The sequence below is a fragment of the Spermophilus citellus genome, assembly GCF_964194105.1.
Source record: "Spermophilus citellus genome assembly, chromosome: X".
NCBI classification, from domain to species: domain Eukaryota; kingdom Metazoa; phylum Chordata; class Mammalia; order Rodentia; family Sciuridae; genus Spermophilus; species Spermophilus citellus.
The window spans coordinates 80,318,456-80,342,696 of NC_138190.1; the positions used below are offsets into that span (position 1 = coordinate 80,318,456).

General features: G+C 34.6%; 1 protein-coding gene across 1 annotated transcript in view; it reads left to right on the forward strand.

Moving 5' to 3' along the window:
- Window positions 1-16,880: 16,880 nt before the first annotated feature.
- LOC308639467 (sodium/hydrogen exchanger 2-like) overlaps window positions 16,881-24,241 on the forward strand; it is a gene marked incomplete at both ends in the record, with an annotated part of 56,289 nt that continues 48,928 nt past the window's right edge. The window contains 3 exons of the mRNA XM_081277707.1: window positions 16,881-17,133; window positions 20,170-20,633; window positions 21,157-21,407. Of these exons, the coding sequence (XP_081133833.1) occupies window positions 16,881-17,133; window positions 20,170-20,633; window positions 21,157-21,407 (968 nt within the window). The remainder of the gene's footprint in view (window positions 17,134-20,169; window positions 20,634-21,156; window positions 21,408-24,241) is intronic.

Sequence of the window (24,241 nt, forward strand, 5' to 3'; positions counted from 1 at the left end):
TTAGGATTCTCAAGTCACTTTTAAAACTCAAAAATTTTCCTATTGCCCCAAGGTTTCTCTGAGCTTTCTTTGTTCTTTTTTATTCTTTGTTTTCTCTTTTTTCCCCCTTGGATAGTGTGTTTTCAAATATCCTGTCTTTGAGTTCAGAAATATTTCTTCTGTTTGATCTATACTGCTACTGATACATTCAATCATGTTTTTAATTTTATTGAGCATATTTTTCAGCTCAAGAATTTTTGTTTAAATGTTTTAGATGTTTCCCTCTTTTTGTTGTTTCTCAAATAGCACAGTGAATATTTTCTCTCGTTTCTTCAAACTCATTCAGGTTCCTTAACAAGGTTGTTTTAAATTCTATATCAGAAGTTTTTTATGTTGATTACTTTCTGTCTCATTTCTTGCACATTATTCTGAGTGTTAAGTGAGGTCATGATTTTCTGAAAGCTCTTGATGCTTCTTGGAATGCAACACCATTGATAGATCAGTTGTGTATTCTAGTTGTTTTAGTCTGGTTTTGTTTGTGTCTGTCTTTCCAAAAATTTAAGCTAACTGCTTATTTCGAATCTGTAGTCATTTCTACTATTTCAGCACTGGATGATGCCCAGGTCCAAGTTTACCCAGTCGGTTGTTGGTGTTTTGCCACTCTTTTATCACTAGAGGGCAATCCATACATAGGTTTATTCTAAATCTATACTTGGTGTGTTTAATAGAAAGAAACAGGAAAATATACAAAATAATGTAGTCTGCCCCTTCACAGGTCTCACTCTGGGACCAGGGCAGATCCAGACAAGTAAAAAATGTCAAGCACTATAGGATTTTGCTTACCTCTGGGGAAAATTACCATAGATGGACAAGTTTCAGGCTTGTATGTCACATCTGTGGCCAATGATTCAGTCAAACTGTCATATTCTGTTAGGGTACAATTAGGGCTCTGTTAGAGCCCACAGCCTGATGAAATAAGTGGAGCACTGGTATAGATCCAGAGTCCACACTGCTATGGTCTGCCTACTTCTAAGATGGACTAGTGGCCCAAGACCACGGCACTCAGCCATAGGAGATACTGAAAGGAATAAATGTCCAACAGACTAAAGTTACCTGTCTTCTGCCAGCATGAGGTCCATTTCAGAGGCTCCATCTGCACACAGGCCTTAGGATGGGGACCATTAGGATCTTCTCAGTATTAAGTTTCAGCATCCCATCACTAATTTCCACAGCACAATCCTACACTTATTGTTCTATCCCTAGTTAATAGGGTCTTGTTCCACTCTGTGCTGCCTGGCATTGGTGTAGTGTCTGTGAAGGCAGTCTCTTGGCCTACTAGGCTGTCATTAAACTTGGTCACACCTGAGTCTCACAGCCCCCGGAAACTGTATAATCTTGAGGGCATACATAGGCCTACACTATAGCTGATGATTAAAAGATAAAACTGTTTCAATGTAATAATTGTTCCTCTTGGGTGCCAGGAAAGTTCTAGAGCTCCATTCTTGAGAAATGACTTGGTTATAGCTATGCTGCATAAAGGTGGGGGATGAATTGCAAAGACAGATCCTTGGCAAACAAGGCTTGTACTAAGCTGCATTGTACCTGAGGTCATATCTGTAGGGACTTGCATAGTTTCAGGGTTGTGGGATCTATGCCTAAGTCTCACTCCAAAGCTGCCCATGATGGAGTCCCAAACTTTAGTCTATCCCACTGTGATCTCTGGCCTGTGTATAAGACCTTTAATTTCTATTCAGTGCTGGGTCTGACCATGGTGGTCTTGCCATTATGCTCTCAGAGACTTGACCAGCTTTTGTAAGCTGTTTATTTCCCAATGGGTGGGATCTTTCTCCCTCATTTAGCACTTGGGTTTGGAGGAGGGATGGTAGAAGCAGTTAAATCTCTGATTCAAAACAATTCAGCAGCTTAATTTGTGAGATTTGTCATTCAGGCAGGTTTCACTGTGGAGGGATTGATAGTGGAGTCAAAATTTGAGGATTGGACTTAACTACCTTTCACTTCCCCGAGCCTAAGGTGTCATTCCCAGGACTTTTTGCATTCTAGTCAAAGTACTCCAACATCAAGTTACACCTTCAGACAGATTGCAATGTCTTTCTGGTCACTCTCAAGACATAAAAAAAAAAAACTGTCTCATTTTAGGTATTAAAATAACAATTCTAGTTTACTATCAAATTTTAAATCTCTCTCTTCTTTTAGTTGCCCACTGCTTCCTTTTCTATCACAGACCTCACTCCCTGTCAGTAGCAAGTTTTTGTCAGAGACACTGTCCCAATTCAACAGTGTCTTTTATGGCTACTACCTACCCAGTCCATGTATTGGGCTGTCCACAGGTTATGTTAGATTTTCTGACTTTCAGAGCAGTAAATTTTCAGATGTATAAGACCCTTCTCAAGAAGACTCCTTTTTATAGTACTCTGAGAGGTTTTTAGGAGATGCAATGAAATTTGTTTTCTATAAAAAAATTTCTTGTGCGGACTCTGGGTCACTTATGTCTTTGTCTGCAAGGCATACTTTTTTTTTTTTTTTGTATTGGAAATTGAACCTGAGGGAGCTTAGTAACTGAGCTACATCCCCCCACTTTTTCTTTTTTTATTTTGAGACAAGGTCTCACTAAGTTGCTTTGGCCTCACTAGATTGCTGAGACTGGCTTTGAACTTGCAATCCAACTGTTTCAGCCTACTGAGCTGCTGGTATTACAGGCATGTGCTATCATGTCTGGCAAATTAGAGCATGGACTTTTGCTTCTTGTTTTCACTCTTTTTCTTTCATCTTTGCTCCCTTGACAGCAGAGTTCCCTTCTCCTGACTGAAGTGCCTAGCCCTAGGTGTTGGAGCCACTTCTCTTGATTTGTTTTCTCTGGATTTCAAAAGGTTTTATTTTCTTTACTGTCAATTTCTAGTGGTCACACACAACCAGTAATTTCTTCAAGCAGTGAGAAACATATTGCTTTTTTCCCCTATATTTTGGAGGAGCAGGCAATTGTTAGGTGCCTTTATTCTGCCATCTACTCCCCCAAATCTTTATCTATATAACATTTTTAGATATTCATGTTCCAATGAACATTTGGATTGTTTCTATGTATTGGCTATTGTGAATAGTGACAGAATAAAGGAGTACATTTAACTCTTTGACATGATGATTTCTTTTTTGAGAGAGAGAGAGAGAGAGAGAGAGAGAGAGAGAGAGAGAGAGAACTTTTAATATTTAATTTTTAGTTCTCGGCGGACACAACATCTTTGTTGGTATGTGGTGCTGAGGATCGAACATGGGCCGCACGCATGCCAGGCGAGCGCGCTACCGCTTGAGCCACATCCCCAGCCCTGACATGATGATTTCAATTCCTTTGGATATATACCCCAAAGTGGAATTGCCAGATCATATCGTAATTCTATTTTAGTTTCTTGAGGAAATGTCATACTATTTTTCCTTGTGGCTACACCACTCTTTGTATTCTTTTTTTAAATTTTTTTATTGGTTGTTCACAACATTACAAAGCTCTTGACATATCATATTTCATACATTAGATTGAAGTGGGTTATGAACTCCCAATTTTACCCCAAATGCAGATTGCAGAATCACGTCGGTTACACATCCACAATTTTAAATAATGCCCTATTAGTAACTGTTGTATTCTGCTACCTTTCCTATCCTCTACTATCCCCCCTCCCCTTCCCTCCCATCTTCTCTCTCTACCCCATCTACTGTAATTCATTTCTCTCCTTGTTTATTTTCCCATTCCCCTCACAACCTCTTATATGTAATTTTGTATAGCAATGAGGGTTTCCCTTCATTTCCATGCAATTTCCCTTTTCTCTCTCTTTCCCTCCCATCTCATGTCTCTGTTTAATGTTAATCTTTTCTTCCTGCTCTTCCTCCCTGCTCTGTTCATAGTTGCTCTCATTATATCAAAGAAGACATTTGGTATTTGTTTTTTAGGTATTGGCTAGCTTCACTAAGCATAATCTGCTCTAGTGCCATCCATTTCCCTGCAAATTCCATGATTTTGTCATTTTTTAGTGCTGCGTAATACTCCATGGTGTATAAATGCCACATTTTTTTAATCCATTCATCTATTGAAGGGCATCTGGGTTGGTTCCACAGTCTAGCTATTGTGAATTGTGCTGCTATGAGCATCGATGTGGCAGTATCCTTGTAGTATGCTCTTTTAAGGTCTTCAGGGAATAGTCTGAGAAGGGCAATAGCTGGGTCAAATGGTGGGAATGGAACCACTCTTTGTATTCTGACCTTCCTTATAGGTAATTACTTATAAGTGTAGTTGTTAGATTCTTCCCACCATTGTGAAAAATGCAGGCCAAAGTATTTAATTTTATAGTCTACATTATTAAAATGTATATAGTACACATTTTAAAAATATGGTTATGACTTTAATTTTGTTGTAAAGGCTAAAGGATCAAAATAAGAGAGACTTGGTGAACACAAAACAATGGAGTATTGATTAAGAAACCTGGAATTCCTTTTGAACTCAGTTGTTAGATCTTATATGATTTATTAAAACTTTATATCCTCTTCTTCAAAAAAGGTTTTGTGTTTAGTTCAAAGCTAGTTGAGAATCTGCTATATAGCAAACATGGAAATATATGCTTTAGACATGAGAATTAACACTGCCTCACTACAAGCTGTGGGTCAATTTAAGCACATGAGTGAGACTTTGGCACAGATATTGGGGAAGCTCTGGGTGCTGATGGGGGCCAAGGTTTCCAGTCACTGAGTTTGCACACTGAAAAAGAGGGAAGGGGACTCTCATTTAAAATTGGCAGTATTAACTCTGTGATAATGAGGCCAATAGGCAGTGGGACAGGAACAGTTCAGTGCTGAGTGGAAAATAGTTACCAACAGCATCTTTTTGTGGGTCCCACAAACTCCCTTAATGCCAAGAAAGTTATGGAGGATGCATTTACATAACCTGAGCACTTCCCCCACACATTCCACAAGCACACAAATTGAAGTTATCAAGCAAAGTTCATGGTGCCATCTAGATCAGTCCACTGGCTGCTCAGGTAAGAGAGTTGGCCAGCAGTGCCTGTTAGAGTTGCACAATGCCTGTTTGCAATAACACAGTGATATTGAAGGGAGATTCTGCTCTGAAATTGTTAACAACCCCATTACTTGCTTCCTGGTAAGGAGGGGGCAGAACTCGCCATTTGGTCTCCCTGTATTTCATTCTTCTTTATGGCTCAGTAATTTTCTATTGTGTATATACACCATGTATTGTTTATCTGTTCATCAGTGTTTTTAACATTAATGGGTGCTGAATTTTGTTGAAAAATACATGAAAATGTTCAACATCTCTAGCAATTAGAGAAGTGTAGACTAAAACTACACTGAGATTTTATCTCACTCCAGTCAGAATGGAAATTTTAGAGAATACAAGGAACAATAAATGTTGGTGAAGATGTGGGGAGAAAGGCACACTCATACATTGCTGGTGGGATGGCAAATTGGTGTAACCCTTATGGAAAGCAGTATGGAGATTCCTTAGAAAACATGGAATGGAACCACCATTTGATCCAGTTATTCCACTCCTCTGTCTATATCCAAAGGTCTAAAAATCAACATATTACAGTGACACAGTCACATTGATGTTTATAGCAGATTAATTTACAATAATCTAGCTATGGAACCAACCTGGGTGCCCTTCAATGGATGAATGGATAAAGAAAATGGTCAGCTTTTAAGTTACCATTGTTAATGGTATCTACTCTCACCTCTCAATTGGTAATGGTGGTTGAACACAGTACATTGATTGTGGAAATTTGATGTTTTGAGACCAAGATGTAGTACCAACTTAGGATAGACTGTAAAGAGAAAACTGATCACTGAAAGACATTTACATAATGAAAGAAGACTCCATCACAACAGAGAGTAAACAAAAAACTTTCAAAAAGACAATGAAATAAGCCAATATAACACCTTCAAATATTTGTTATTCCCCATAGTACTTGAATCTACAGATAACAAAATGTATAAAATCCTTGACAAGTAATTAAAAAGTTGATCATTAAAATGACACAAATGAAAAGATCAGGGAATGAACTTTTGGAGAAAACACAGGATAAGGAGGAGTATTTTAATAAAGAAATGGGGATTTTTGAAAAGTAGCAAATAGAAAACTTGGAAATGAAAGATTTAATACATCAAGTGAAAAAAATTCAGTTGAAAATTTATACAATAGATTAGACAAAGTGAAAGATAGAACTTGAGAGCTTGAAGACAAGGTGACTGTCCTTGAACATTCACACATTATTGAAGATAAAAACTGACTGTTGTTGGAGTATTGAATAACAATTTTCAGGCTTATAGGCTTAGAAGAAGGTGCAGAGATATATGCTGATAACATTGATAACCTCCTCAATGAAAAAAAAATAGCAGAAAATATTGCAAACCTTGGAATGAGAAGGACATACAGAAAATGGAGGCATCTATAACTCCAAATAGCAAAGACCTGAAAAGAACTTCTCTATGAAACATTGTTACTATTTAGTTATAATGTATCCCCCCAAAGCTTACATGTGACACAATGCAAGAATTTTAAGAGAAGAAATCGTTAGATTAGGAGAGGTGATAATGAATCAGTGGATCAATTCCACTGATATGAATTAACTGGGCAGTAACTGTAGGCAGGTAGAATGTGGCTAGAATAAGTATTTACTTGGGGTGTGGCTTTGGGGTTTATATTTTGTCCTTGGGGAGCACAGTTCCTTTTCTGCTTCCTGGTTGGCATGCCCTGAGCTGCTTTTTGTCTGTCATGCCTTTCTGCCATGTAATTGTGCCTCACCTCGGGTTGAGAGTTAGGGAATCAGCTGATTATGGACTAAAGCTCTGAAACCATGAGCCAAAATAAACTTTTCCTCTTTTAAGTTGTTCGCGTTGTATCTTATGGTTACATTGTTGCAAAGTGATAAAAACACACATTATAATCAAAATACCAAAATTACAGATTGAAAGAATTTTAAAGAAAGAGAGAAATGATGGGCTATATTTGGAGGAAAATATTAAATGAAAATAACATCAGATTTCTCAGGAGAAACACTAAAATCCAGGAGTACTTGGTATAAATTGTTTCAAACCCTGAAAGAAAATGACTGCCCAAATTGCTATATCCAACAAAGTGATTCTTCCAAATGAAAGAAGAAATAATAATAAAAATTTCCAAAATAAGCATTAGTTGAGGAGTCAGAAATATATGATTCCTAAGCCAAAATTGCAGAAGATAATTAAAGAAATCCTATAAGCAGAACAGGAAGATAATAATAACCAAGAAAACTCAGTAAACTATAAACATTTTAGAATACTATATAATTAAATGAGAATTTGTATAAAATAGAACACCGGAAATCAATCAAAATGGCAGAAAGTAATAAAAACCTTTCTATAATAACAATGAATGCTGATAGTCTCAAAACTCCAATTGAAAGTTGATTGGCAGGGCTGGGGTTATGGCTAAGTGGTAGAGCACTTGCTTTGCATGTGTAAGGCACTGGGTTGATTCTCAGCACTGCATATAATTAAATTAATAAAATAAAGGTCCATCACCAACTTAAAAAATTTTAAAAAAGTAGATTGGCAGATTAGATTAAAAATCAACACCCAAATATATGTTGCCTGTATGATAAACTTCTTAGGAAAAGAGAGTCACAGCAGGAAGTGAAAGAATGGAAACTGTTATCCCATGCAAATTGAGTCTAAAAGCAAACAGGTATAGTTAATCTTCCATTTTAAAAAGCAGACTTCAAGACAAATTAATGAGAAGAGAAAATTATCATCACTTCATAATCATAACTGGAAAAATTCCGCAAGAAAATAGAGTGATATTAAATATATATGTCCAAAATGCTCATTTAATTATACAAGACAAAGCTGCTCAACATAAATGATCAGAGAGATCTCAATGCCATAATAGTTCATGATTTAAGTATACTTCTTGTACCAATAAATAGATTATATATACATAAACTCAACAAAGTTACTTCTGACTAAAAACACAATATAAATTAAATTAACTCAACAGACATATATAGAACATTGTTTCTAACAACAGGTGAATATACTTTTCTTAGCTGTTCATGGAATTTTCTCCAAAACACATCATATTTTAGGCCACAGAGCAAGTCTTAGCACATACAATAATACTGATATAATTCTTCACATTTTATCAGATCATAATGGAATTGAATTAGAAAGCAACAGCAAGAAAACCTACAGGAACTGTATAAACACATGGAGATTGAACAATACACTTTTGAATGAGGAATGGGTCATTGAATAAATCATGGGAGAAATTCTAAAATTCATAGAATAAACCTGAAATAGAGATAACACATACAAGAATCTCTGGGACTATATGACGGTGGTTGTAAGGTAAAATTTATAGTGTCTACATAAAAAAGTCACAGAGATTATAAATAAATAAACTAATCATGTGTCACTAGAAATGTATGTATATCCACGTTCATGGCAGCACGAATTAGAATAACCAAGTTATAGAACACGATGAATGAATAAAAATGTGGTGTATATATACAGTGGAATTTTATTCAGCCTTAAAGATGAATGAAATCATGTCATTTGCAGTAACCTGAACGGTAAAATATTAAGTGACATAAGCCAAACCCAGAAAGTCAAATATTTTATGTTTTCTCTCATATGTGAAAGCTAGAAAGAAAGAAGGAAAAAAAAATGTTCTCTTGAAAATAGTAGGGACACCAGTAGAGCACTGGAAGAAGATTTAGGTGTAGGTACTTGGGAATTAAATTGATCAAATTTTGTTTTGTTCAAATTTGTAAATGCAAAAACTAGTATTATGTATATATAATTACTATACCTAGCAAAAGCTTTAAGAAAAATTATTGTCAAATTGATAATAGCACCCTAGAAAGTTTCTGCACAACAAAGGAAACAATCAACTGAATGAAGAGATGATGTGCAGAGTGGGAGAAAATCTCTTTGTGTTCCCTGGAGAAAGGATTAAAATCCAGAATATATGCAGAATATATGAATATATAAATATATGAAGGACTCACCAATCAAAAGACATAAACTAGCAGACTGGATTAAAAGAAAACGACCCAACAATATGCTGCTCTAGGAGACTCATCTGATAGGAAAAGACAGATTGAAGGTGAAAGGTTGGGAAAAGTCATGCCACTCACATGGACTGAGGAAGCAAGCAGGGGTTTTTCATCCTCATATCTAATAAAGTAGACTTCAAGCCAAAGTTAATCAAAAGGGATAAAGACGGACATTACATACTACTCAAGGGAACCATACACCAATAAGACATAATAATTATAAATATATATGCCCCAAACAATGGAGCATCTATGTTCATCAAACAAACTCCTCTCTAGTTCAAGAGTCATATTGACCACAACACAATAATCTTGGGTGATTTTAATAGACCTCTTTCACCACTGGGTAGATCTTCCAAACAAAAGTTGAATAAGGAAATTATAGAACTCAATAATACAATTAATAACTTAGACTTAACGACATATATAGAATATTTCAACCTGCATCAAGTGGATACACTTTCTTCTCAGTAGCACATGGGTCCTTCTCTAAAACATACCATGTACTATGCCACAAAGCAACTCTTAGCAAATACAAAAAAGAGATACTACCATGCATTTTATCAGATCATAATGGAATGAAATTGGAAATCAATGACAGAATAAAAAATTAAAATTTCTCCAACACTTGGAGACTAAACAATATGCTACTGAATGAACAATGGGTTGCAGAAGACATCAAGGAAGAGATTAAAAAAATCTTAGAGGTAAATGAGAACATAGACACGACATATCAAAATCTCTGGGACACTATGAAAGCAGTACTAAGAGGAAAGTTCATTTCATGGAGTTCTTTCCATAAAAGAAGAAAAATTCAACAAATAAATGACCTCACATTACATCTCAAAGCCCTAGAAAAAGAAGAACAAATCAGCAGCAAAAGCAGTAGAAGGCAAGAAATAATTAAAATTAGAGCTGAAATCAATGAAATTGAAACAAAAGAAACAATTGAAAAAATTGACAAAACAAAAAGTTGGTTCTTTGAAAAATATAAATAAAATTGCTAACCCTTAGCTACGCTAAAGAAGAGAAGGAGAGAGAGGAGAGAGAGAACTCAAATTACTAGTATATGTGATGAAAAAGGTAATATTACAACAGACTCTACAAAATTACAAAAGATAATTAGAAATTATTTTGAAAATTTATACCCCAATAAAATAGAAGATATTGAAGGCATCAACAAATTTCTTAAGTCATACTATTTGCCTAGATTGAATCATGAAGATATACACAATTTAAACAGACCAATATCAAGTGATGAAATAGAAGATGTCATCAGAAGCTTACCAAACAAGAAAAGCACAGGACCAGATGGCTACATAGCTGAGTTCTATAAGACCTTTAAAGAAGAACTAAAACAAATACTCTTCAATTTATTTCAGGAAATAGGAAAAGATGCAGCACTTCCAAACTCATTATATGAGGCCAATATCACACTGATCCCCAAATCAGGCAAAGACACATCAAAGATAGAAAACTTTAAACCAATATCCCTAATGAACATAGATGCAAAAATTCTCAATAAAATTCTGGCAAATCAAATACAAAAACATATCAAAATGAATGTGCACCATGATCAAGTGGGCTTCATCCCAGGAATGTAAGGTTGATTCAACATATGGAAATCAATAAATGTAATTCATCACATCAATAGACTCAAAGATAAAAATCATATGATTATCTCAATAGATGCAGAAAAAGCATTTGACAAAATACAGCATCCCTTCATGTTCAAAACACTAGAAAAACTAGGGATAACAGGAACATATCTCAACATTGTAAAGGCTATCTATCATAAGCCTCAGGCCAACATCATTCTAAGTGGAGAAAAATTAAAGGTATTCCCTCTAAAAACTGGAACAAGACAAGGATGCCCTCTTTTACCACTTCTATTCAACATAGTTCTTGAAATACTGGTTAGAGCAATTAGACAGACAAAAGAAATTAAAGGAATATGTATAGGAAAAGAAGAAGTTAAATTAGCACTATTTGCTGAAGATATGATTCTATACCTAGAAGACCCTAAAAAGTCCACCAGAAAACAGTGACAAATCCTCTGAGAAAGAAATGAGGAAAACTACCCCATTTACAATAAGCTAAAAATAATAACATTTGGGAATCAACTTAGTGAAAGAGGTGAAAGATCTATACAATGAAAACTACAGAAACCTAAAGATAGAAATCAAAGAAGACCTTAGAAGATGGAAAGATCTACCTTGCTCTTGGATAGGCAGAATTAATATTATCAAAATGACCATACAACCAAAAGCACTATACAGATTTAATGCAATTCCAATTAAAATCCCAATGACATTCCTCATAGACATAGAAAAAGCAACCATGAAATTCGTCTGGAAAAATAAAGGGACCCAGAATAGCTAAAGCAATCCAGAGCAAGAGTGAAGCAGGTGGTATCACTATACCAGATCTTAAACTATACTACAGAGCAATAGTAACAAAACCAGCATGGTATTGGCACCAAAACAGACTGGTAGACCAATGACACAGAATAGAGCACACAGAGACTAACCCACAAAATTACAATTATCTCATATTAGACAAAGGTGCCAAAAACATGCATTGGAGAAAAGATAGCATCTTCAACAAATGCTGCTAGGAAAAGTGGAAACCCATATGCAACAAAATGAAATTAAATCCCTATCTCTCACCATGCACAAAACTCAAATCAAAGTGGATCAAGGACCTGGAAATTAAACCAGAGACTCTGCATCTAATAGAAGAAAAAGTAGGCCCTAATCTTCATCATATGGGATTAGGCCCCAACTTCCTTAATAAGGCTCCTATAGTGCAAGAATCAACAAATGAGATGGATTCAAACTAAAAAATTTCATCTCGGGCAAAAGAAACAATCTGTTAGGTGAAAAGAGAGCCTATATCCTAGGAGCAAATATTTTACCCCTCACACATCAGATAGAGCACTATCTCTAGGGTATATAAAGAACTCAAAACGCTAAGCACCAAGGGCTGGGGTGGTGGCTCAGTGGTAGAGCACTTTCCTGGCATGAGTGAGGCACTGGGTTTGCTTCTCAGCACCACATATAAATAAATAAAGTACAAGTCCATTGACAACTAAAATAACTTAAAAAAAACTAAGCATCAAAAAAACTAAATAACCCAATCAATAAATGGGCTAGGGACCTGAACAGACACTTCTCAGAAGAGGATATACAATCAATCAGCAAATAAATGAAAAAATATTCATCATCTCTAGCAATTAGAGAAATGTAAATCAAAACTTCTCTAAGATACCATCTCACTCCAGTCAAAATGGCAGGTATTATGAAGACAAACAAGAATAAGTGTTGGTGAGGATGTGGGGGAAAAAGGTACACTCATACATTGCTGGTGGACTGCAAATTGGTGCAGCCAATATGGAAAGCAATAAGGAGTTTCCTTGGAAATCTCAGAATGGAACCACCATTTGACCCAGCTAATCCTCTCCTCAGTTTATACCCAAAGGACTTAAATCAGCATACTACAGGGACACAGCCACATCAATGTTTATAGCAGCACAATTCACAATAGCTAAACTGTGGAACCAACCCAGATGCCCTTCAGTAGATGAATGGATAAAAAAATGTGGCATATATACCCAATGAAATTTTACTCAGCAATAAGAGAGAATAAAATCATGGCATTTGCAGGTAAATGTATGGCACTGGAGAAGATAATGCTAAGTGAAATAAGCCATTCCCAAAAAACAAATGCTGAATTTTTTCTCTGATATAAGGTGGCTGATTCATAATGGGGTAGGGAGGGAGGGCACGGGAGAAATACACAAACTCTAGATAGGGCAGAGGGGTGGGAGGGAAAGGGTCGGGGCAGGGGGTTAGCAAGGATGGTGGAATGTGATAGACATCATTATCGAAGGTACATGTATGAAGACATGAATTTGTGTCAACATACTTTATATATAACTAGTGATATGAAAAAATGTGCTGTATATGTGTAATAAGAATTGTAATGCATTCCACTGTCATTTATTTTTTTAAATCAATAAAAAATTAAAAGATAATTTCAAAAAAATAGAAAATAGTATGGAAGTTCTTAAAAATTAAAAGTAGAACAAATCTGTGATCTAACTATATGACACCATGGCATATATCTAAAGGAAATGAAGTAGGCATACAAAAGAGATACTTGCATACCTGTATCTATTGCCACAGTATTCACAGTAGTCAAGGTATAGACTCAGCAATCAGTGCACACAGACTGTGGATAAAGAAAATATGGTATATATACACAATAGTGCTTCGCTCATTAGAAAAATGAAACTCTGTTATTTGCTGGAAACTGGATCTAAGTGGAAGTCTCATGTTCAGCAAAGTAAGCCAGAAACAGAAATCACATGGTTTCTTTCACGTGTAGAAAATAAAATCAAAGCAAAACAAAAGGATGAACTGAAATTAGATGAAGAATTATTAAAGGTTGGAAGGGTGCTTGAGGGTGAGGACAAAAGGAGGAGAGGAAGACAGTATAGAAGAAAAGATGGTGGACATGATCAAATACGTGCACATATGGAAATGGCACAGTAAAACCCATTAGTTGGTACTAATAATGTATAATTATATCAAAAGAAAATGTGATATATATGTACAATGGAATATTATTTTTCATCAAAAAATATCATTTGTCATTACAAGGGTGCCCCCAGAAGACATTATGCTAAATAAAATAATTTTGTAACAAAGACCAAATATTTCATTATATTACTTCTAAATGGTATTTAAAGTAGATGTAAAAGCAAAAAATTGAATGATGATTCTAGGCATTTGGGCAAGAAGATTATGTTGAGTTGTTGCTCAACAGGTATGTGTCTTTTATGTAAGATTATAGGGATCTGCTCTACAATGTATGACATAAAATTAACAATATGATATTGTTCTCTAATAAGTATCTTAATACAGTGCTTTCCATGTTAATTGTTGTCACCATGCGCTCACACACACACACACAAAAATGCAAACACATACACAAATATAAACACACATATCCAAAGAATATAAGAAAAATTTTCAAAGTGATGGGTAATCTCAGTACCTTGATTGTGGTGATGTTATCATGGATATACACATATATGCATACTCATAAAAATACATGCATTAAGTGTGTGCAATTTTGTCATATAAATTTTATCTCAATAAAGCATAAATATTGTAAAAATGAAATAATGCAAGCATACACATTATATTCAACAATGTTCATAGCATCCTTTTAAAGAATCACCCCAAACTAGTAACAACTTAAATATCCATCATTTTGAGAATGTATGAACAAATTGTTGCATATATCCATAATGGAATCCATCTCGGCCATAAAGGATCAAACTAGTGGTACACATAAAAATATGGATAATTTCTATAGGTAATGTGCTGAATAAAAGAAGCTAGACACAAAGGAGTGCATACTGTATGATTCAATTTATATGAAGTTCATGAATTGGAAAAAAACAATCTATGTTGCACACAATCAAAACAGTAGTTGCCTGGGGGTTAGTGAGGAATAGTTTAAAAGAAGTATGAGATAAAGGTTCTATATTTACTTTTGGGTGGTAGATAATAAAGGTTCACATTAATTGTCAAAAACTCATCAAACTGAGCAATGTAAAACTATATATTCATTAAATGTAAGTTATACATCTATAAAAACAAGGAATGGAAAGATATTTTTCTAATCATGCATGGATGACTTTCCACAGATCCTAAAAGGATAACATTATATGATTCTGGCATAAAAGGCTAGACCTAGATAAAAAGGTACATAAATATTGAATATTCCATGCCTGATGTGATTACTCCAGAATTTGGCCTAATGGAAACCTAGAATATAATTACTTAGAATAGTGGTCAGTTTCAAATTAGCGGTCTGTTCTAAAACTAAAGTGAATAGCTCAATGTTCGGTATGGGTTGATGGTAAGTGAAATTGCAAATTGAAAAGTTTATAGAGAATATAATACTAATTTCTTAGGTTTGAAAAAAAATGCCTCACTTTTAAAAACTAAACTACTTTTCAATAAAGACTTCCTGTGGACAAATCAGAACCATATGCATTGGTGAGTCTTTGTCTCCAAATTTTCCCCTCTTTGATGAAAAATGGGTCATTGATTTATCATTAGCTGTTAGGCTGGATGGTATTTAGGCAGCTAAGAAAAAATTGGGTCATTGATTTATGTAATAGCCTAAGGCTCCCATATTTTAATTACCCATGTTCTCTGTGAATAGTCAAGCATGTTGTTAACACTAAGGCATTTATTTTATGAAATATTTATTTACTTACTTTGGATATTTCTCCCTTCCTCCTTTTTTCCTTCCATCCTTTTTTCTTTCCTCATTTCTACCCTCCTCTTCCTTATCTCTCTGTCTGTATCTTTAGCTTTCTTGATGAAGGTAAATTTTATGTTTATTAAAAATAAAAAAAATTAGAAAGATACTTCCCCATATTTACCATGTAATTTAGCAGTGTTCTGATCATGCAGAAAATAAGAAAGCATAAATTTCCTGGTATCACATATATTTGTATTGTCATAATGCTCAAAGCACACACATAACTTTCAGTAATTACAGTAAAATAAAATATCCATCACAAATACCTGTGTTTTTTTTTTCATTGAGCACCTCCAGAAAGCATTGCTTTATTTCAAATATCCTTACATTAAGCAAAACATTTGGTTTAAGTTTAGAAGCTAAAGATACAGTTATAGTAATGTAAAATAAATACAAATATTTAGTAAAAGGTGGAATAGAGTAGTAAGCAAAATCCATTATCTCTGTTATCATGCCATAGTACATACGTGTATGCATGTATGTGTCTGGATATGTTAATTAGCTTGATTATGGAAATCATTTCACAATGTATAAATATCAAAACATCATGTAGTATATACTTTGAATATATATGATTTTTATTTTTCAGCTAAACCTCAATAAATCTGGGAAAAATGGAAAGGTCATGATAATACAGATTTGCAACTATTCAAGAGGTCAACCTCAAATTAAATATCACTAAGTTTTATATTCATGAAACCAGTTCATGTTGGTCATAATGAAAACTGAATAATTTGACAAGGAAATTAAACGAGCATAATTCCCATGAGTTGACAGTGGTATCACAAATTTCTTGGCTTTGAAATCTCTATCAAAAGACATCACATGGATTACAGGAATTATAGTAAAATAATATTGTTTGCCCTGTTCTTAACTACATTGCCATATACTCAGAATAAAGAAAATTATTTTTCTTAGAATTTTTAGGAGCAGCTGATTAATGTTTTTCAATCCTTCCACTCTCTCTGTTAAAGCAAACTAAGCTACTTTTAGGTTTTTCCTGCCCAAAGCATGCTAGTTAGGTTTCTTGTGTGCAGACACCTTGATAGACCGCAGGAGGCATAGGAGTTTCACTTGAATACTTTTTACAGATCTACAGGGAATAAAGAAATCTCATGGTAAGAAGATAAATTTTTAAGTGGCTAGAATCTAGTTTTCAGGGATTTTCCTTAGTTGAGAGTTAGGACTGAGGTTAATTTTTTTTTCCATGTCAATCAATCATTTCCCCCAGCACCCTCCCTTTGCAGGCTCCTGGCTCTAATCTCATTCCAGGGTATTGCAACCTATCATTTATCTGCAGGGACTCCAGGGAGCTGCTGGAGTGTTCACTGATCTACTAAGTGCTAGGCAGTGGGTCTAAGGGTTAGAGACAGCAAAACACATTTGAGAGGAGGAGAGGCTGGAGATAATATTAAACTGCTTTAGCAAGCATAGCTCGCAGAGCTGTTGATGGCCTGTGGGCTAGGGCTCTTGCATCTGCTGCTGGGGCAGCTCTGTTCCCAGTTTCTAGGAACCTTCGGGAATAGTATGCAGCACCACCTGGACCCGCAGACAGACAATGGCAGCTGGGAGCCAGAAGAAACACAGGATAATGACTCAGTGGTGTCGGCTCACACACTCCTCTTCTCCCTGGATTACCAGCATGTGCAGGTCCCTTTTGAGATCACACTTTGGATTATGTTAGCCTCTCTGGCAAAGATAGGTAAGTGAAGGACTGCCTAAGGCTCTCCCATAAAGTTTTCTGATAGGAACTCTTTGCGCTTTTCTGGATGGTAAGAAAGGTGCTCTTTGCTTGAAGTACCGGAGAAAGCAAGCTGGAACATTTGCCTCCTGCTGCCCGCCAGAATGATCTTTTCTTTATAGATAAATCCCCACTTGAAAGTGATTATATCCAGATTATGGTGGTGGTCTCCAAACTGAAGGTGGGAATAGGCCCAGCCTGGTATAGAATGAAAAGGGTTGCAGTTGTTCAAGGGATATGTGGAGAAGGTAAAACACTAAAAGAAGAACAGGTGAATGTTATTAGTTTTATTCTAGACACTAACTGGCCTCAGTCTTTATGTATGCCTTTCCCCCCCTTCATAGGAAGCTTGTTATATTTTTCAGGTAGATTATCTCCTCCTTTAAAAAAGAAATTCCTTTTTACTCCCATTCAGCATTTTAGCAAGTGATCACAAAAGAGAAGCCTAGCAAATAGAACAGAAGATTTTTTTAACATATTTAAACTATAGGAACACCCTGAATTATTAGTATTATAAACTTCCTAAGTGGAGTTCAGTTATTTCTTTTATGTTCGTTTATAATATATCTGGCTTTTACCTTGGTGATGTTAAAATTATGAGCCCTTTAAAAGTTGAAAGTGTTTATTATTAACTATTACTTTTTTATAGGCTCAGAACCAAAAACAATGCCAGGCAAATATGGCATCCTACAGAATTTTGTTATCTTAAAATGAGTTTATTAGTTCCCAAATAAATCATGTTTAGCATTACAATGTTTAAGTTACTTTATAAACATAGTTTCAGTATTAACAAAATATATTGACTGATTATGATACATACAAGATCCAAAGACTCATAGCATGATAGATTGCCCAAGCTAGGAAAAACCTTAGAAGTCATTCTTATTCCAGCCCCATTTTTTCATCCATTCTCTTTTATAGATAGTATATCTGAAGGCTAGAGAGAAAAGATAATTTGCCATGTTTATGGAGCAGAACTAGAATGCTCATCTGCTGCCTTCTTGATCAGAAATACTCATTATCTTGAGTGACAATAATTTTCATATGTGTATAGTTAAGGTCTTTTATATTTTATACTTTGCAGTACTAGATATACTGACAGCAAAAACGTATAAGTAAATATTAATGTGACGAAAAGAGGGCAAATTTTACTACCTAAAACTGAATGTCTGACTCTGGGGGTCCAATGAATCAGGTCTCATCCTTTGCCCCCCAAATCAAATGGATAAACTAGTAATGAAAAGTGGGAAAGGACCTTCAATCAGTATAGCTATATCAGGATGGCAAAGTGAAGATTAACGATTTTATGTAAGTTTTCATGTAAGTAAACATATGGCAAAATTATTTTTCTGCAATGGTGCAATACAATCCTATTCAAACAACTGTAGATGGGTTACATAACAGAGAACTAGGAGCTGATTTTTCTAAAAGCACTGACTTGTCATTTGGGACTGCAAATGCCCAGTGGGCAGCTAAAAGCAGAATAATGCTTGACATTTCTGCCTTCATTTTGTACCTGTCTTCAGATTCCTGATGGGCTCTGCACATAGGCATGTTCATCATTTAAAGAGGGCTCATCTAAACATTGGTAATACATGGTTTATCAGCCCTAAGTTTACCTATCCTACTTCATCCCTTTTAAAGACTGAGGAATACTTATATGAACTTTAGCTTTAAATAGAAGTAGAATTGAGTCAGGTGGAGATGAAAGATATGTATAAGTAAGTAGTCTTGGTTAAACTGTGGTCTGATTATTATAGTTCTGTGAGGTTGCTCTGATGAAGTACTTATTACCTGAGGTGTCAATCTCCATTTGATTCTCATAATGTTTACCTATGAGACATGTGATCCTGGATGAGGGAAATTTGGCTCCCATGAGATGATTGCTCTTCCTTAGGGGTGCAGTCTCATCATGTGGTGAGCTATTTGCAAGGTTGTGATCTTCTTAGAAGATGTAGGGCAATGAATGAAGACTTCTAGGTGCCAATCCAGGAGATCTGCAAAGCTGACAGTGGAATATGCCTGCAAATCTTGAAAATACCTTTTACCTTGGTATCCTCAGTCTTAAAAGGGGTTGAAGTAGGATAGGTAAACTTAGGACTGATAAACCATGCATTACCAATGTTTAGATGAGCCCTCTTTAAATGATTAACATGACTATGTGCAGAGCCCATCAGGAATCTGAAGACAGGTACAAAATGAAGGCAGAAATGTCAAGCATTATTCTGCTTTTAGCTACCCGCTGGGCATTTGCAGTCCCAAATGACAAGTCAGTGCTTTTAGAAAAATCAGCTCCTAGTTCTCTGTTATGTAACCCATCTACAGTTGTTTGAATAGGATTGTATTGCACCATTGCAGAAAAATAATTTTGGCATAGTTTAGTAAGAGAATATAAACAAAATCTCCATTGTTAGCATTAATTAATTAATTAATTCAGCAAATATTTTCTGAGCATATTTTATGTGTGGATCCATGGGCTGTAGAACTAAGACTTCATTTTTACTCTGAGGAACTTTCAAATTATTTCAATATAAAGAAGAAAAAATCATTCTGTAGAGGGAAACAGCATGGCATAGTGGAAATAACAGATGGCTTTTAATCAATTAAAAATTTTTAAAATTATGGTTCTCAACTATATATAATTTGATGTATATCACTGTGATTGTGAGAAGAATAGAAGAACATATCTAGCTGATAACACATTTTGTGTGTATTTTAAAATATGCACTTACATTTGAAAATTATCTGGTAGACATATGAATTATTGTTCTATTTTTAACTGTGAATGCCATTATTCTACTAGCAAATATTTTCCTTTATAGAGACAAATGTCTTTGTCCATGCATCTGTACCTTTTAGACATTATTAAAATGAAAAATGTGAAATAACTAAGAAGCTATTTTCCTGAAATCATGAGGCATGACTAGAAGTACATTGGACATATGGGGGTGATTGATAATGATGTTTTAATACTCGTATCTTTTCTCTCTTTTCCAGGTTTTCACGTCTATAATAAAATGCCCACTGTTGTGCCGGAAAGCTGCCTCTTGATATTTGTAGGTCTCATCATGGGAGGACTAATTTATAGTTTAAATGATCAATCCCCACCAATAATGGACAGTGACATATTTTTTCTGTACTTACTCCCACCAATAGTCCTTGAGGCAGGGTATTTTATGCCCAGTCGGCCCTTTTTTGAGAACATAGGAACCATTCTCTTGTATGCTGTAGTTGGAACCATGTGGAATGCATTTGGAATTGGTCTTTCTCTCTATGGCCTATGTCAGGTGAAGTACTTCAACCTTCAAGATGTGTCATTGCTTCATAATCTTTGGTTTGGTAGTTTGATTGCTGCTGTAGATCCTGTAGCTGTTCTCTCTGTATTTGAAGAAATACACGTGAATGAGAAACTTCATATTTTGGTATTTGGAGAATCCCTCCTAAATGATGCTGTTACTGTTGTAAGTATTTTAGGCATGGAATTTCTGGGCAATGAATTAAGTTCCCTTAAGATCACCCCTGAAATTTAGAATTAAGTCCTAATTTAGGCCATAATTGAGAAAGCTAATTCTAGAAGTAAGTCTATAAATTTAAAGAATATGCTTTAACAGTCACAAATATGCTTTAGAAAGTGACAAGACTTCCTTGACCCTGTATTTATCTTCTATTAGTTTACTAGTTGAAAAGTGAGATAAATCTTCTGGAGGCCATGATCTTTTTAGTCATGCCAACTAAGAAAATCTTAGCCATGAAAGCTGTCTTCACAGCACATCAGAAAAATTTCAAACATAATCATGTATAGTTGGATGGTGATCTGTGATTTGTAGAAATATTGATATGGGAAAGCCTGCTAATGACTTATGTTCAGTGGCATTAGGAGTTATAGAACTTCAAAGTTGAGTAACTCACAAGTTAGAAGGGCAGATAGGGTAGAATTTGGGATTTTTTTAAATTGTTACATTTGCTGTAATCTTTCTTATGCAGGTACTATATAAGCTGTTCAAGTCTTTCAATGAAATGCCATCTATCAAACTTGTGGATATTTTGGCTGCAATGGGAAAATTCTTTTTGGTTGGAATAGGAGGAGTTTTCATTGGGTTCCTGTTTGGAATGTTTGCTGCCTTTACCACACGTTTTACGAAGACCATCCGGGTCATTGAACCCCTTTTTGTCTTTTTATATAGTTATCTCTCCTACCTGACAGCAGAAATGTTCCATCTCTCAGGGATTGTGGCGTAAGTATCTGGATAAGACTTGATCTGTCTGTCTGCCTGCCTATGTATCTATCTACCTATATTTTTAGGGATTGGTTCTCATTTTATACCAGAAATCGAGAAAATTCCATTTCCTAGATATGGGAACAGGATGCTCCCTTTATTCTCTTCCTGATACCTCTAATAGAGTCACTTAGTCACAGTACTCTAAGTTTATTTTGGGACCAAGTTTATGGGCTCCTTCTAGAGGTTAAATTGCTACACCTCAACTACTTTACCTATATTGAAGTAGTTGGCTGGAAAACCAAAATGAATCCCTCATTTCATGGACATGGAACTCCCTGAGCCAATTCTCTATCTTTGAAGGGGTGAATCATTTCCCTAATAGATTTGATGTGCCTGAGCATAATAGCAGTCCTGGGTGTAGTTAGACAGCATATCACTTAAGTAAGTTTGACATTTATTCTTCTGGCATAGGTGAACTTTCTGCAATAACAAAGAATATTTTTATTACTTCTTTTGTAAACTATACAGTGTATGCTGTTTTTCCATTATCTATCATTGGCACTAACCAGTGATGATAATCCTACATGTTTAATAGTTAACTTGCAAAGGCTGAATGCTCACATCCTAAGTTGAACAGTATTAGCATATAAATGCTTTTGCATTAGGGTTTAGATAGACCAACCTATTTAAAATATTAGGAAAAAAGTAATGAAATACTTAAATAAAATGTTACAGGTTTTCCAGAAGCTTAGATAGAAAAAATTGAAAAGATTGATTCAAATTAATTTCCAAAGAACTAATGCCTCTAGGTTACTCTAGGGTTTAAAAGGATTTGCTGTGAATAATAAATGTCATGGTAATGTGACTAGAATTAGTTTGTTTTAAATGAAAATATTCTAAATTGAAAGTAAGAATTCCTATCATGGACCTGGGTGATTTTACCTTAAATTGTTAAGAGACGTAGTTTGGGCTTTCAATTGTCTTTTGTTTTATTGTCTGCCATTACCCTTTATGAAAGACAGGTAAAAAGAGCTAAGAAATGTGTGGAATTGAATGAAACAATTTAAATTTAATTCTAATTCAGGGCATTGTTCAGAGCTTCTACAATGGTATTTTTAAAGTGGCTTCCTTCTTTTGAGCCACTAGGCTTTCACAAAACTTTGCAATATGGAGATTGATGGCAGGTTTCTGTTGAGTCTTGAAAGAATAAATCCTAGGAAAAACAATTTTGCCAAATCTACTTGCTTCCTTTGAAATATCCTGAAGCTTAACTTCCTTAAATGTAGAACCTTCATTTTCAGTTATGATTACAAGTATCCTTTGGGGCTGTGATCTTATAATCTTTTTTTATTTTGACTGAAAAAGATAATGGAAAAAAGATCTATCCTTAATTTCTTTGGAAATAGGTTTATAAAATCCATTTAAATAATTTAAATTTTTATTTAGGTATTTTAACATAGGACTTTAGGTTAATTTTTATTTAAAAGTTGTATTAATACCCTTTTTAAAAATAAGCAAATTGTGTTTATATATTAATCTCTGTATTTACTGTAATTACTTTGAATGTAGTTGAACAAGAACAGCACAAACATGATTTAAAATATTTAAAAAATGCTTTTCTTAGACATTATTTTTTATTATTAATTTCAAATTATTAATTTGAAAATTAGGCTGAAAATACTGTATTAAGAAATTAAGCACTGATGCATTGGTCACCTACAGAACATAGCATATAGATGATGATGAACAAACAATTAAATACAATAATAATAATGCATAATTTAGATTGAATAATTTAAGTAACAGTCAATTCATAGATTTAAAAATAAAATATATTTCAAAAATTAAAATTTCATCTTTTTATGTGTTGGAAACAGAAAAGCTTCTCCCAAACGTCCTGAGCTTTAGTTCCTTCATCTGTTAAATGTGGATGATAGTATCTATTTTACAGAATGATTGCAATAAATATAGTATATTAACTGAGTGCTATTTAAATGTAAAAAATAATTTTTGTCATTGTTATTTGTTGATTGGATTACTGTGTTACGCATGCAGCAATCATAGATATAATGTTGCTTTGGGGAAGATTTCTCCTCCTTCTATTTTATTCCACTGTCCAATAATTTGGAAAAGAGGCATGAAAACACCTGCACGCATTCAAAAATTGATTGCTTTTTCAGAAATGAGTTGCATATGAATCAGTTCCTACTTAAAAGATTATTAGTTCTCAGAATGGTCAATAACATCATTGATTTTTGTGTGAATATGTTGAGGGTGGAAGAAAGGATGAAAGCATAATGCATGAAAAGTAATTAAAAGTCAAGTAGGAGATTTGTGAGGTTGAGCACTGTTTTTAGCCCAAGACTATAAAGTATCCATTCTTAATGATGGCTGCTTTTAACAGTAGTATATTGCATCCATTTGGAACTAATTTTGTTCCTTTTCAATAATGCATTACTTCTGGAGTCAATAAGTCCACAGTTACTGATATTTCAAACATAAATTTTATTATAACAAGTTACCTTCTACTTGGGACTTTCTCTGATAAAAATTCTACCCATCAGTGCTATTAATTGCTATATTTAAATTTTATGCTAAAATTTTGTGGTTTTATTACAATAAAAATTATATTGTTGAATATATACATCTGTTTATATTAGTACTTTTTTGAGATTAACAATCAAGCTTGGATTTTCATTTAGAAACTTGAAAATATACTTTTTATCACCATTATATTTTTGTTACCTTTTTGAAAGCTTGGCAAAAATATGAATTTGCTTTCTCAGGTTTCAAATAGGTCTGTATTTTGTTTAGAAAACTGCTACTTTGCTATTGTTGCCTAATAGTGT